Below are 13636 nucleotides of genomic sequence, written 5' to 3' on the forward strand. Positions count from 1 at the left end.
GTTAAAAAAATTAATATAATTGAATTAAAAATTAGTTAAAATTTTTTAATATAGTTGAATTAAAAAATATATCAAAATTTTAAACAAATTCTAATATTAGATTAAATTTCTAATTTTTTATATTAATTTTAAAAAAACTAAAAATATATTTAATTTTTTAATAAAATAAATTATTTTTTTCCTTCATCTCAATAAACTCTTGGTATTTGGTGTTAAACAAATTAAAATATTTACTATTAAACCTTTTTTTAGAATTCGACACATTGTTTTACAAATTTAAAAATATATTACCAATTACATAATTCACAATATATTTTCAATTATATAATTTAAAAATAAATTATAAATTTAAAATATATTTATAATATGTCAAATATTATAATTCTTTTCCCTCTAACTTAGCTCTATGATCTCTTCATACCACTTTAAGTGGATAAGAAGTGAAACCAAAATTCTATTAGGAACTTTAAGAACTGAGAATTGAGTAAATTTATTTATTCTACAAAAGACTTCTAACATTTATTTAACATTTATTTAAGAGCAGTCACTTATATCAGTATCTGGTTTATGTAAAAAGAACTAAAACAACAACATTGACTTGTTATGTAAAAGGAGAAGAATAACAGCAACAAGAAATCTAAGACCAAAGACATTGATTAAGGAAATACTATCACACACTAACCAACAGGAAATTAAGGTTGAAGAAAACCAAATTACATAATAACCATTAACAAGCAAAAGCAAACCTCCTTGTTTGTCATTGATCAGTCCTTCTCTTTGGGAGCAGAGTAATACAACTTGAAAACTCTAGGAAGATAAACAGGCAACAGAAATCCAAACAAATTGTAACACCAGAAGGCCATATTTGCTACGGCAAGCACTCTCCCCACATAGATCCTCCTTGCAGACCCACTGTGCTCTTCATTAACCTTGTTGATCTCACTCCTCAGCCAATCCACGATGGTGAAGATCCTCCTTGAATTGTAAAAGATAGGCACAAAAGCTCTAATTGGAATCGAGAACCCACCATAGAATGTCACCCCTTCCATGAAAACTTGGCTGGCCAAGAGGAAAACATGGGGTGCTGCCGCCTTGATCCCTTCCTTATCACCCTCAAATATTCCATCTAAGATATATGCAATTGGGGCAAAAAGTCCAATGATGGCCCCTATAAATATATAAAGGGCAAACATTTTGTTTTGTGGGTTGAAAATTGTGGTTTCCTTTGATGGGTGAAGAGATGGGAAAACCACTTTTGACAGGAACAACATGTAGACTACGGAGAAGGCCACAAAAGCAAAGTCTTGAGGACAAATCATGCCACTTGCAGACAGGACAATGACCACGGCCAAGCAATTCAGATGCCGGAAAGATGGGAAACGTGATTTTCTTGGTGTGGTGATGGTTTTGTGAAGTGAATGTTCTTCATGTTCTTTGTGAACTTGTTCTTCTCTTGGTAAGCTAATGTCAGAACCCGTTGGACCAACACCACCAGACATTTTGTTTGTGAAGCTGCTGAGAAAATGTGTCAAAGAAAGGCCAATTTGATTTTCTTTCAGCGAAATGAGAATGAAGAAAGGAGTCACATATGGAAAATGGTTAGAATAAGTGAAAAAGGTGCAAGCTTTTTACCATTGTAAATGAACCAGATATGGTGTTAAGTACATGAAATTGAGAGAGAAGGCAAGATAAGGGCTGAATGGTTAGCGGTGGAGAAGGGGAGTTTATGTGAGTATGATAAGGATGATTGATACGTGGCATGGTTAGGTTTATAATGGTGACACGTGTACTTAATTAATTGTGGACGTGGCACTCGAATGAACAAGGATATCTAAGACCTGTGATGACTGCTGTCACTGAAAATTATCATCAAGATTCTTTCTGATTTATTTTTTCTGTGAGTTATCCCTAATCCAAACAAAATAAATGTAATTTTTGTGAAACATGTTATTAACAGGGAATGGGATAAAAATATCTTAACTAATTTTATCCTAAGGAGATTGATTTACAATGTTTTCTTATTTAATTATCATTTTACTATTATTGATTACTCATTTTAGCTTTGACAAAAACTTTTATAAATATAATTTTAAAAATCTATTTTTTAAATATATAATTTTATGAATTGGTATATATAATATTATTATAATTATCTAAAATATAATTATAATAAAGTTTTTCAAAAAAAACATATTTAATAATATCATTCTAATATACCATTATCTTAAACTACATCAAGCGTTACATCATCATTTGATCACATCATTAAGGTGTTCTCGATGCAAGCAAATAGAACATACAAATAAAATAACACAAAGGAAAATAGTAAGCTAATGTGAAAAAAGAAAAAAAAATATTCAAACAACATACATATAGTTATCATAACAAACCATTCATTCACTAAAACAAACATATCACATGTGAAGACTCACATAAAACTCAATATTCATATACATATATTGATATCAGACTCTCGTGAGTATATATTTTATTGTGGTGAAACAATTTGTCCACCCAAATTATTACATACAAGGTTAGTCTATCAACCATCTTTGATCAAGGTAAAGTCTCTAGACTATGACCTCCTACACCTCTCACCACATATATTTGAGATTGGATGATTATTAGAATAACATGATAACTCACAATATTAAATCCTTATATCAATACATACACTAGTGAAACACCACTATAGAATCTCCTTACGAGATTCATGGAATTAAGACAAACACAATTACAATACTCATCATCATTACAGTATCATACATGAATAAACATCATACACAAAGTACATTGCAATTGTATCACAAATAGCGAAGGAAGAAAGAAAAATTAAAACATATTAGCACTCAGAAGTGGTGTCCAACGTCGGGCTTCTCGTAAAAGGTGACACTGATTCTTCTCGCAAAAGATGGTCCTCAACAACATCCTTCTACAGCTAAGCTTCTTGGAACTAAATTGCTCCAAATATGTAGTGAAAGATAACACTTAATACTAACCTACTACCACTTAATGCCAAAGCCTTCATAATTTATAACGTTACAAACTTATGCTCAGCAGCCTGGAGCTAAGATGCTCTCATACCTACACAATAAATTGACGCTCAACACCATCTTGTCACTGCTCAATGTTGTATTAGAAAACAACAAATAAAGTTTTGTGATTTGGAAAAATGAAACTTGTTCCAATGTTGAAATTGATATTCTCTTTTTATTACTTTATCAATTGGCTCACTCGATCAAATAATGTGATTTTAAGACAATAAAACTATTTTATAAAAATTCTATTTATACTTTAATTTTTTATTATTAAAATAATTAAATCTTATTATTTTAAACCTATGATCTTTTATAAAACAAGATTTTTCAGGTTTTTACAATTTAATTTGATTTACTAAAATTGAAACTTAACTTAATTTATTTAAATAAGTATAAATTTCAGAAGAACTTCTATAATTTTACTTCCAATTTTATAATAGTTGAATTTTACATTTCTTGTATTTCTGTTAGTATCTCTAATGACTAGATAATATGCAGCTGAATTTTGTATACATTTTTTTTTCATCCAAAAATATCTCGCTAAAGAGAAGTTGAATTAGATATATGGACGACTTAATAATCTAGCAACGCAAACTATTTTTCAACACGGAAGGGTTAAGCGTATTTTAATTACTCATTTATTAATGGATGCATACGATAAATTAATTTTAAAATAAAATTAAAAGGTATTAATCATTAAAAAATTGTTTGAAATTTAATTTTATTTATATGCATATTCATTTCACCTAAACTTATGACGTCTAATTTACTGTTAAATTTATATAAATTTAATTGTTTGAAGAAAAAACAAATGTATTGGTACTAAACTTATATTAAGCATATTTTTTATTTAAATTATAGTTTAATTTTTTTTCTAAATTTATATTTAAAATTAAAAAATATAAAATTTAATGCCTTTTGTGGTCGATATCCATCAGATAAAGGAATCTAAGAATGAAACGAACTTAGTTGTGTGGATCAATCTTATGAACTAAGCTTATTAGGCTGAGAGATCATAAGCGAATCCATAGTAACTTTTTAACCAAAAATAATGATTTTCTCCCGAGTAAATATTGTTACAAAAATGAAATGGAGACCTGGACAAAATTATATAATAGTTAAATACGCCAAAGGGAGACCTCCATAAAACAGCTTAAAACAGGAATAAGGGATAAATAAAGTGGCAGGGCAAAAAATTGTTGTGCTCTCTGCATTATATCCACAATAAAACTATTGAGACACTTTCAGTGAACAAGTAAGCCTACCCCACGAGACAGGCCGCTTGCTTGACCAATTTTTAGCCCGTGGGACAAGATTGTATTGTAAGTGATAACCATAAAAACAAGAGGATGCACTTTTATAATAATAACTAGACAAATTTATTACACAAAATTTTGGTAAAAAAATGCCACAAGAAAAAAAAACTTAATGCACAATCCCCTATTATACCTTCATTTGAAGGAAAAGGACGGAATATAAAAAAACCTTAAGGCAAAACCTACCTCCAACTTTTTGACAGAAGACCTTCGATAAAACTGGAACCTCTGCTAATAAATTAATTGGCGAGAAGTCAATCTATGCATATCTGTCATAATTAAATAACCCAATTTCTTCTTTGTCTCTCACAACTAGGCTGCTGTTTTTTGTTTGGGAATGTACTTTATCTTCATTCCTTTTTCAGGCTTCGTTTTGGGTTTAGATCTTGCTACTCCAGAGGTTGCAGGCAACAGGTTCTCTGTACTTGCAAGAACGCCACATCTGTCCGCATCAGAAGCATCTGCTGCTAGTTCACAATCCTGGACAGACTGTCCTCCACGAGGCTCAGAATCAGGTGTGAAAACCAATTTTACATGGTCCGATGAGATAGCTTCTTTCCATCCTGTATCACAATTTTTAGTTAAATAAGCAAACTTAAGACCAGGCCAAGCACTTAGAGTCTGTTTGAATATAAAGCTAGAAGAGCTTTTGAGAAATTCACAACTGGAAAAAACAGTAGCTCTCAAAAATACTTCTAGCTTATATACAAACAGGTTCTTAATAATCACACCGCCAGTACAGTAAATGAACAATATAATGAAGAAAGAGGTAAGGATTACTTTGGGCAAGAAAGGATTCTGCAGCATGGCTGGATAGACGTAAGCTTTCTGTATCTACTTTTGCCACATTATGGGAAAAATTGTCCCCAAAATCAATATCATCATTACCCTCTACACTACACAACCTTAAACTACTTTGACCAGACGAATTTTCATCAATTTTTCCATTAATAGCATCAGCTTCTGTCCCACCATTTTGAAGTGGAAATGGGTCTTTAGTTCCATGCTGGCTAACAGGCCTCCAAAACTTAGCTGTTAAACGACCGTTGCTTCCTGGTTTCTCCTGAGCAGTATTGAGCTTGGACAGATTCCCTGCCGCCGAGCAATCCCGCTGGGGTGCCATAAAATTACCTCTGGAATGGCAAGAATTACCCAGACTAACTGATACAGATCCTATCAAAACTTCATGATTTTTAACTTTGTCTGGTTCTTTCAGCAGTTTGTTTTTTACAACCAAATCATTAGATTCTGCTTTAGGTTTTCGACTCCAAACCTTACTGCCATTGTTTATAGGAGCTGCCCTAAGATCATGGCTGGTTCTATGCTTTTGAATAACTCCAAGCTTCGTCAGTTGAGAATTCTGGCCTGCATTCAAACCATTGGCTCTAGCCCATTGTGATTTTGGTAGCCCTTGCCATCTGGCAGGCACTGTGCCCGGGCGATTATGTGCTGGTAGTGTCTGCCGCTCTATATACTGATCAGTGTCACAATCATCATACCCTGCCAGCGTATCCTTTTCTATAACATCATTAGTGTCTAGGCAGTGAGAAGTTACATGTGGTGGTGGAGGAGAATGATCCGCAAAAATATCTGGATTATGTGCATCGAAGTCGCATGTACCCAAAGATGCTTCTCCTGGTGATACATCCTCTCCTGCGCTGCTTATGTTTCCTTTAGTTTCTGTGTCGTTTTCAAGTTGCTCCTTTGCCTTGTGTTCTTTCTGTCTGAGCTTTTTCTGCCGTTTCCTCTCTAAAATCTCAGCTTTTCTATGAATAGACATAAAAAAATAAATAAAGAACCTCTTCACGATAACTAGTTTATAATAGAGTACATAACATATCTAGTACCTTATTATTGACTTCGCTATATAAACAACTTAAAGAGCAAACCATTAACTACCTAAATGATTAAAATAATGTAATTTTGTTTATTATTATAGGTCATTAGAAGTTGCCGAAGTCATTCCAAAATTCAGACAACTAAAGAAAGAGAAATATAAGTCATTACATATACGTGTCCATTTTAAGTCTATTCTAGTATCTAGAAATATTCTTAAAGCCAGAGAGTAGACCATGGGTAAACTGAGAAAAAATTGTTGCATTAAGATGTTCTGTCGGTGCAGTGAGACTATTAAAGTTTCACTAAAACTACACATAACTCACTCTGAGTGAATATAATAAACACCAGTATCTTTCATAGAACCTGGTCCTTGTTGGGAATTGTTTCTCTCATGACACAAGGGCCTATTGTTTCTCTCACTAAAACCAAGTTAGGTTTCTTTTCGTACTGTTTTTCATACGCATTGATTTAATGACTATATAAATTCCCTGAGCTACTAAAAACAGAGCAATGCTCGGGCTCCACTTTAAATATTAAATTTTATCCAATTGTGACTTCCCTTTAAAGGAGGACAATAAGAATTTTAAATAGAGGCAAACAAATTGAAGATTGACCATGCTTTTAAATAAAACTCAACCAAACACTTGAAATATTTTCCATTCCTTAAGAATCTAAAAATTGAAATAAAAATCAAGAACAGCTCAGGGAAGATGCAGATCAACAAGACCTGATATAAATAAAGACACTAGAACAAGGGAAGGAATGGGGAAAAGATACCAAGAAAGATTGATTGAAGGACAAAGTGGTTAAGTGTACCTTTTCTGAGCAGCTTCTTCCTCTTCCACAAGTAACTTTTGGCATCTCAATGCTTCAGCATCCTTGTCCGCAAGCCAAGACTTCACCTATGTGAAATGAAATTCATATTTCATCAGTACTGTAACTGAGAAATAAATTGTCATATCATCATTACTGTAACTAAGAAATAGTAAAGAAAGGTTATACTATCACGTCAGACTTAAGAGAATGTACATGCAGGATATGCCATAATTTTGGTTTCACTTCCATTTCGTTTTCAAAAGCATTATAGCTCAAGCTATGTGCTGAGTCAAATCTTAAGGTGACAAGATTAAAACTTTGTAGACTTTGGGGCATCACAGGATGCCAAAATATTGTTTTATACTAATTATCTTTTTAAACCCTTCTATCGCCTCTTTGTGTAACTGAAAAAATGGACTGTTGTGTTACGTGTAAACTCTTCCACTTATGTATATGTCAACATATGTAAACTGTCAACAATGATAGAAGCATGAAGTATTGCGTAATTATAAACCATTTTTTAGACCCTTTTCACCAGTAAAATCTGGATCGTGTGGAACAACCTCACTTGGGAAAAAGCCAAATAGAAGAGTAACCACGAATTGATTTTATACCAAAAATCTGATTGCATAACTACGGATTTGTTCATAGTTAACTTTTGATATAAGTGAAGCATGCATTTGAACAAACTAATGTATTTAATAATAACCAACACTCCTAATGTCATTGAATGAATCGAACAACAAACAAGCCTAGACACCCACAAAATGACATCAGTGTCATCTACTAATCTTTACAAACAAAAAGGGAAATGTAGCAAAAACCACATGAGAAAGAGGCAGGAAGAGGAGTTTAAAGGTAAACAGACAGATTCTTAAGTTTGTAAAAAAGTTACCAGTTTCTGCTCTAGCAAGAAACTTGTGCAAGCAACTAGGTTTTTTTGTTCAAGACCAATCTTTCCAGCCTCTCCATCAAAAACATATCTTTGCATCGACACTGCTGATCCGACCAAAAATGTTTTTTCACTAGAATCATCTAGGATACTGAACAACTCTTGGGAAGATATAGGAAAACTAGATGGCCTGGATTGAACAATATTCTGCAACAAAAAAAATTGATAGGCTGTGTTAATATATCAAAGGAATGTACCAGAAAAAGGTAGCCTGAGTGAATAATTGATAAGCAAGATCATGTAATGTTTCTTACCAAAAGGGCAGAACCAGCCCTCAGATAATATTGCGGAAGAGAAGAAAATCCTTGTTTTCTAAGAGTTGTCAAAGCTTCTAAAATTGAAGACCCTGGAACTTCCTGGAATGCATTTTAAAATGGAAGCGAAAAAAAGAATAAAAGATACTTTGACTAATTCAGGTTAAAATAAAAACAAGAGCTGAAAAGAAGACAAGCATAAGAGACTAGTGTGTCATTGTATTTGTAGCTATGCTTCTTATCCATTTAGCCTACAAAAATTAGTGTTGTCTGCAATCAATTATCAATATAAAAAAGACAATGATATTTCCAAACGAGAACAGGGAAAAGGCTTAAAAAATTATATTCACATTTGAAAAGGCACCTACAACCTTCAACAATCACAGGAAAGTTTCCTAACCAATATGGCAATCAAAAGAGCTTTTACCAGTCCAAAAAATACAGCACACTGAACAATAGTCTAAGTGGAAAAGTAAATTTCTGAAAGGATTTCATTTCTAGAAAATCTTATAATATGACAAACCAACAAGATTTTATCTTAATTGAGGTGAAAATGGGAAATAGATGGAGAAGCTCGTGTCACTCAACCGCTCACACTGTCATTTCTACTAATCATAGCTTAACATATTTGGCATATCCCCAGAACTCGAGAAGGCAAACCCCATTAAAATAACATCATATAAAAATAAATTAGTCAATAGGCAAAAAGATATTACCTCCAGCATCACATTCTTGAATGAAACAACTTCCTTTGCCTCTTCTATGGAGAGCTACACATGTTATTGAATATCAGCATGCATAAAACAAGATGTATTCTACATATAACTGAAATCCACAACGATCAAAGGTTACCTTATCCCAATATGCCCCTAAAAGTTCCCTATTCTTTTTAGAATCCTACAATGTGTAAGAAGCATTAGGAAAAAGTGAGGAAGATTTGGAAAAGAAAGATAAAAAAAAGAAAATAATCTCAAGGGGTCAAAAACACGAACTACAAGCATCAATGTGTTACATAATTGCTTCTACTCATTATAAATACAAAGATAACCTTATCAAGCTTTTTCAACCGGTGCTGCACACGTATATGTCTTCTATAGTTAATGGGAGAGCAAAATTCTCGAGAACACTTGTTGCACTTTTGTAACTGAACCTTCACAGGAGAGAGCAAAGGCCACCCTGGAAGTTCTGTAAAATGGATGAAAGGTTTTATCATAATGTCAAGGTTTAAATCAATGGCATCAGAAACAAGCTCAAAATCTACGTGTGGTACTTTTATATACTAGTCAGCAAGCCTGCGATAGGTCACAGAAAAGGCAATACCAGTCTAGCAATTTTAAAATTTGAATTCTATTTTTCCTCTTTTTATTGACTTTTATGTTTTGCTGTTGGAGGAAGGCTGCATATCATGGGAATTGCATATAACCACAGGCAGCATATAAATGCCTTTAAAATGAACCCTTAATTCTTTATTGCAAATACCTTGCTGATCTAAAGCATGAAGTAATTGAATCCACTGTACTGGGCTGTCACCGGCCCTAGGAAAGGAAAGCAACGGTTCTTTTCCAATTGCTTGTCTGAATATTGTATCTAAAGAATCATTTCCATCATCTGTTTTTGTGAAACCGGTTGTGCCTGAGGCCGGTAGTTTTGCAACTGGCATCTATTCAGACAAAAATCTTACCAGGAAATTTTGCTAGATTGCACTGCACAAAGTATAAAATTATACTCGTAACCATGGGAATAAATTTAAATTCAAAGAGAAATGAAAAAGATGATGAAAGTTACTCATTCAACAAATTGAATGTCAAAGAAACTAATAAAAAATCAAGACATAACATATTGCTAGACCAATGCCAAAGTGATAAGAAAATTGTCACATCATATAAAACAAAACACCGAATCTCTCAACACATTAGATCGATGAGAAATAAAAAAACATTTCAAAACTCAACCTAGAGCAAAATAGATCGATGTAGAATCTACACTACAACCTTGTTGGGTGACTCCATTATCAAAGAGACTTATATTCTTGCATTATCCATTGGTAAGCACTCGACAACCATAGCTTTAACAATTAAATTACGATTCACCAAACCTAACACAATTTATCATAAACACGATCTATCATAAACATACGACCTCCTATATTCAACCTTCATTTTCATCCTCGACTAAGGAGAGGACACTGAAAGGCAAATTTACTTTCCCAAAAAACTATAATATAATGAATTCAAAGAACGTGATCTAAGATCGGGAGTGAAAAAATTAAGTGGAGTGACAGCAGATCACGTACCAGGGAAGAAGAGATCGCTTGGAGGACGAACGAACTCTGTCGTGACGATCCGAAACGGAAGCGAAACGGCTTTGAAGGGATTGAGAGTGTTTGGATTTGGATGGAAAGAAAATCGTGAGAGAAAACGCGAGAAAATAGCATATGAAAGAGAACTCTCTCTGTCGTTCCTGCAGGCTGCAGTTGTAGTAGGGCGAAAGAAAAACGTTTCTAACAAGAAACAACTTCAAAAACATAAAAAAGGAAATTGATTAAAACAAATAATAAAATATATTGAATTAATTACTCTTTCACTCTCTTTTTTCACCGCTAAGATTTCTATCCACGCTCTCTCATAGCGCGTGAAAAAACATGGTATGGAATTGTGGTTTGGTTTTACACTCACAGCATAACCAACCACTTACATTCCGAGGAAGGAGTGAGTGGACGCACGTGCCTGTTTTCAGGACTGCACGTGGTTTACATATAAAGTTGGTGTCCTTTTAGTCATTTCAGGGAGGAATTAAACAGAAACAACATAAGGTAGAAAAAGTTTGGGCTTGGTCTTGTCCACTCCAAAAACAACTTGAGTGTTTCATCCTACACCTCTATCATCTCATCCTGCACCTCCAAAAATTCCATTTTTAACCTTCTGACATATGTACCTCCAACTTTTCTAAAAATTTTATTTTTTAATAAATATATTTTTATTTTCTTCTCTTTCTTATTAAAGCCACTTAAATAAATACATTTTTATTTTTTTCTCTTTCTTATTAAAATTTCTCTCCACCATCTTAATAATAATTTAATTTAATTTAAAATTTAAATATTATTTAATATAATTTTATATTTTAATAATTATTAAAATATGATTTATATCATAATAATAGTTATATTAAATATATAAAAATCAAATAACTAAAATAAAAGTAATAATGATAAAAATAAAATAATAATAACAATAATATAAAATTTACTTTAATATATTCAAATATACTAAATTATATAATAAATTAAAGAGTTATTAAATTTTAAATAAAAACAAAATTTTTAAAAACTTATTTATTGGATACCGTAAAATATGTTAATAGTTTTTTATTTAAAATTTAATAAATATTTAATTTAATTGAAAATTACAATATATTTATTATATTTTTATATTTTAATAATTATTAAAATATAATATATATTTTTATAATAATTTTATTAAAATTACTAATAATAATAATAATAATAAAAATAATATTTAAAATCACATTTAATATATTTAAATATGTTAAATTATATTAAATTAAATTAAATAATTATTAAAATTAAATAAAAAATAAAATTTTGAAAAATTCTTAATCGGATACCCATATCCGATTCATACATTATCGAATTTCTATATCCGATTAACAAATTTTAAATTTATTTTTCATTTAAACTTTAATAATTATTTAATTAAATTAACATTTTAATATAATATAATATATTTAAATATCTTTTATGTGATTTTCAATACTATTTTTATTTTCATTATTATTAATTTATTTTAGTTATTTTATTTTACTTTTTTAATAAAATTATTATAAAATATAAATAATATTTTAATAATTATTAAATTAAAAAAATATAATAAATAATATTATTATTTTTAATTAAATTAAATATTTATTAAATTAAAAAAAACTATTAACATATTTTACGGTATCCAATAAATAAGTTTTTAAAAATTTTGTTTTTATTTAAAATTTAATAATTGTTTAATTTATTGTAATATTTTAATATAATTTAATATATTTGAATATATTAAAGCAAATTTTATATTATTGTTATTATTATTTTATTTTTTATTTTTATCATTATTACTTTTATTTTAGTTATTTGATTTCTATATATTTAATATAAATATTATTATGATATAAATCATATTTTAATAATTATTAAAATATAAAATTATATTAAATAACATTTAAATTTTAAATTAAATTAGATTATTATTAAAATGGTGCAGAGAAACTTTAATAAGAAAGAGAAAAAAATAAAAATGTATTCATTAAAGTGTCTTTAATAAGAGAGAGAAGAAAATAAAAATATATTTATTAAAAAATAAAATTTTTAGAAAAGTTGGAGGTACATATGTCAGAAGGTTAAAAATGGAATTTTTGGAGGTGCAGGATGAGATGTTGGAGGTGTAGGATGAAACACTCAAACAACTTCTATTTGGGCATTCCTATTTGGACGTGGATGTAATTCGAAAATGAAAATGACAAACTCAATAACTGCAGGTAAGGTCATAGAGAAAATCAACTAGTGTGATATAATTAATATTATTTTCTTATTAATACTATTTTACAGATTTAAATAAAAATAAAATCTATTCCATAAATTGTATTACATAATTAATTATAAATTTGTATGACTTTCTCAACGAATATATAGATAAATAAGATGTTTGATATATGGATTGCTACAATTTTGGTTTAAAAGAACATTTGAATTAAAGATAAGATTAAATTAAACCTTTTTTAGGGTTGATTTAAATAAATGTTTACTATTTTTAATTTTCTGATTCTAAGTTTTTCTTTCCATAAAAATATATTTCATTTTCATCTTGTAAACCAAAATTATAATAAAATAAATTGTCTCTTAAAAATGAGTAAATTTGTCTTGTAATTGAATATCAATATTTAATTTGCCATTCTTCTTCTTCAAAGGTATGTTTTTCCGTATTAACGAACAAATTGTAGTGATCTAAAACAAAGCACATTTATTACAATTATTATTGGCACAGTCTTAATGACATACATCTTTTTACTCAGAAAGCCCAAATCAAACAGAATTGATTGGCTTTAAAAGAAAATCCAAAGAAATAACAAAAATTAATTGTCTGTTATATTTTATTCTTTTATCAATTTGGTTTTAATCCCAGTAGACAATCTCAAATGTTTTATGTAAATCAAAAGTATATTGGAGTTAGAATGTTAATAATACTATTTTAAGGTGAAATTTAAAAGGGATTACTCTTTTGATGGATCTTTTAGGGTGGGTAATTTTCTTCCTTACATAAAGACGTTGGTGATAACTTTGGAGATTTTAACAAAAGGCTTCTCATACTAGTTAGAAAAGAAAAAAAAATGTTAAATATATATTTTTTCCAAATTATTTTT

At 30.1% G+C, this 13636-nt stretch overlaps 2 protein-coding genes across 2 annotated transcripts; both read right to left on the reverse strand.

Moving 5' to 3' along the window:
* Nucleotides 1–580: 580 nt before the first annotated feature.
* On the reverse strand, nucleotides 581–1701 carry LOC124837484 (uncharacterized). The gene has a single exon (XM_047312852.2). The coding sequence runs from the start codon at nucleotides 1497–1499 to the stop codon at nucleotides 765–767; it is 735 nt and encodes a 244-aa protein (XP_047168808.1). The 5' UTR covers nucleotides 1500–1701; the 3' UTR covers nucleotides 581–764.
* A 2673-nt stretch (nucleotides 1702–4374) lies between these two features.
* On the reverse strand, nucleotides 4375–10729 carry LOC124837474 (C2H2-like zinc finger protein). Its single transcript, XM_047312841.2, has 10 exons — nucleotides 10509–10729; nucleotides 9695–9918; nucleotides 9264–9400; nucleotides 9068–9112; nucleotides 8932–8985; nucleotides 8216–8317; nucleotides 7905–8108; nucleotides 7010–7095; nucleotides 5135–6120; nucleotides 4375–4917 (listed from the first exon to the last, which is right to left on the reverse strand). Exons 2-10 carry the CDS (start codon nucleotides 9873–9875, stop codon nucleotides 4667–4669), a joined length of 2046 nt encoding a protein of 681 aa, XP_047168797.1. The 5' UTR covers nucleotides 9876–9918; nucleotides 10509–10729; the 3' UTR covers nucleotides 4375–4666.
* Nucleotides 10730–13636: the final 2907 nt, after the last annotated feature.

Source organism: Vigna umbellata, chromosome 8 (genome assembly GCF_029865625.1).
Source record: "Vigna umbellata cultivar VRB3 chromosome 8, Vumbellata_1.0, whole genome shotgun sequence".
In the NCBI taxonomy this organism is placed as follows: Eukaryota; Viridiplantae; Streptophyta; class Magnoliopsida; order Fabales; family Fabaceae; genus Vigna; species Vigna umbellata.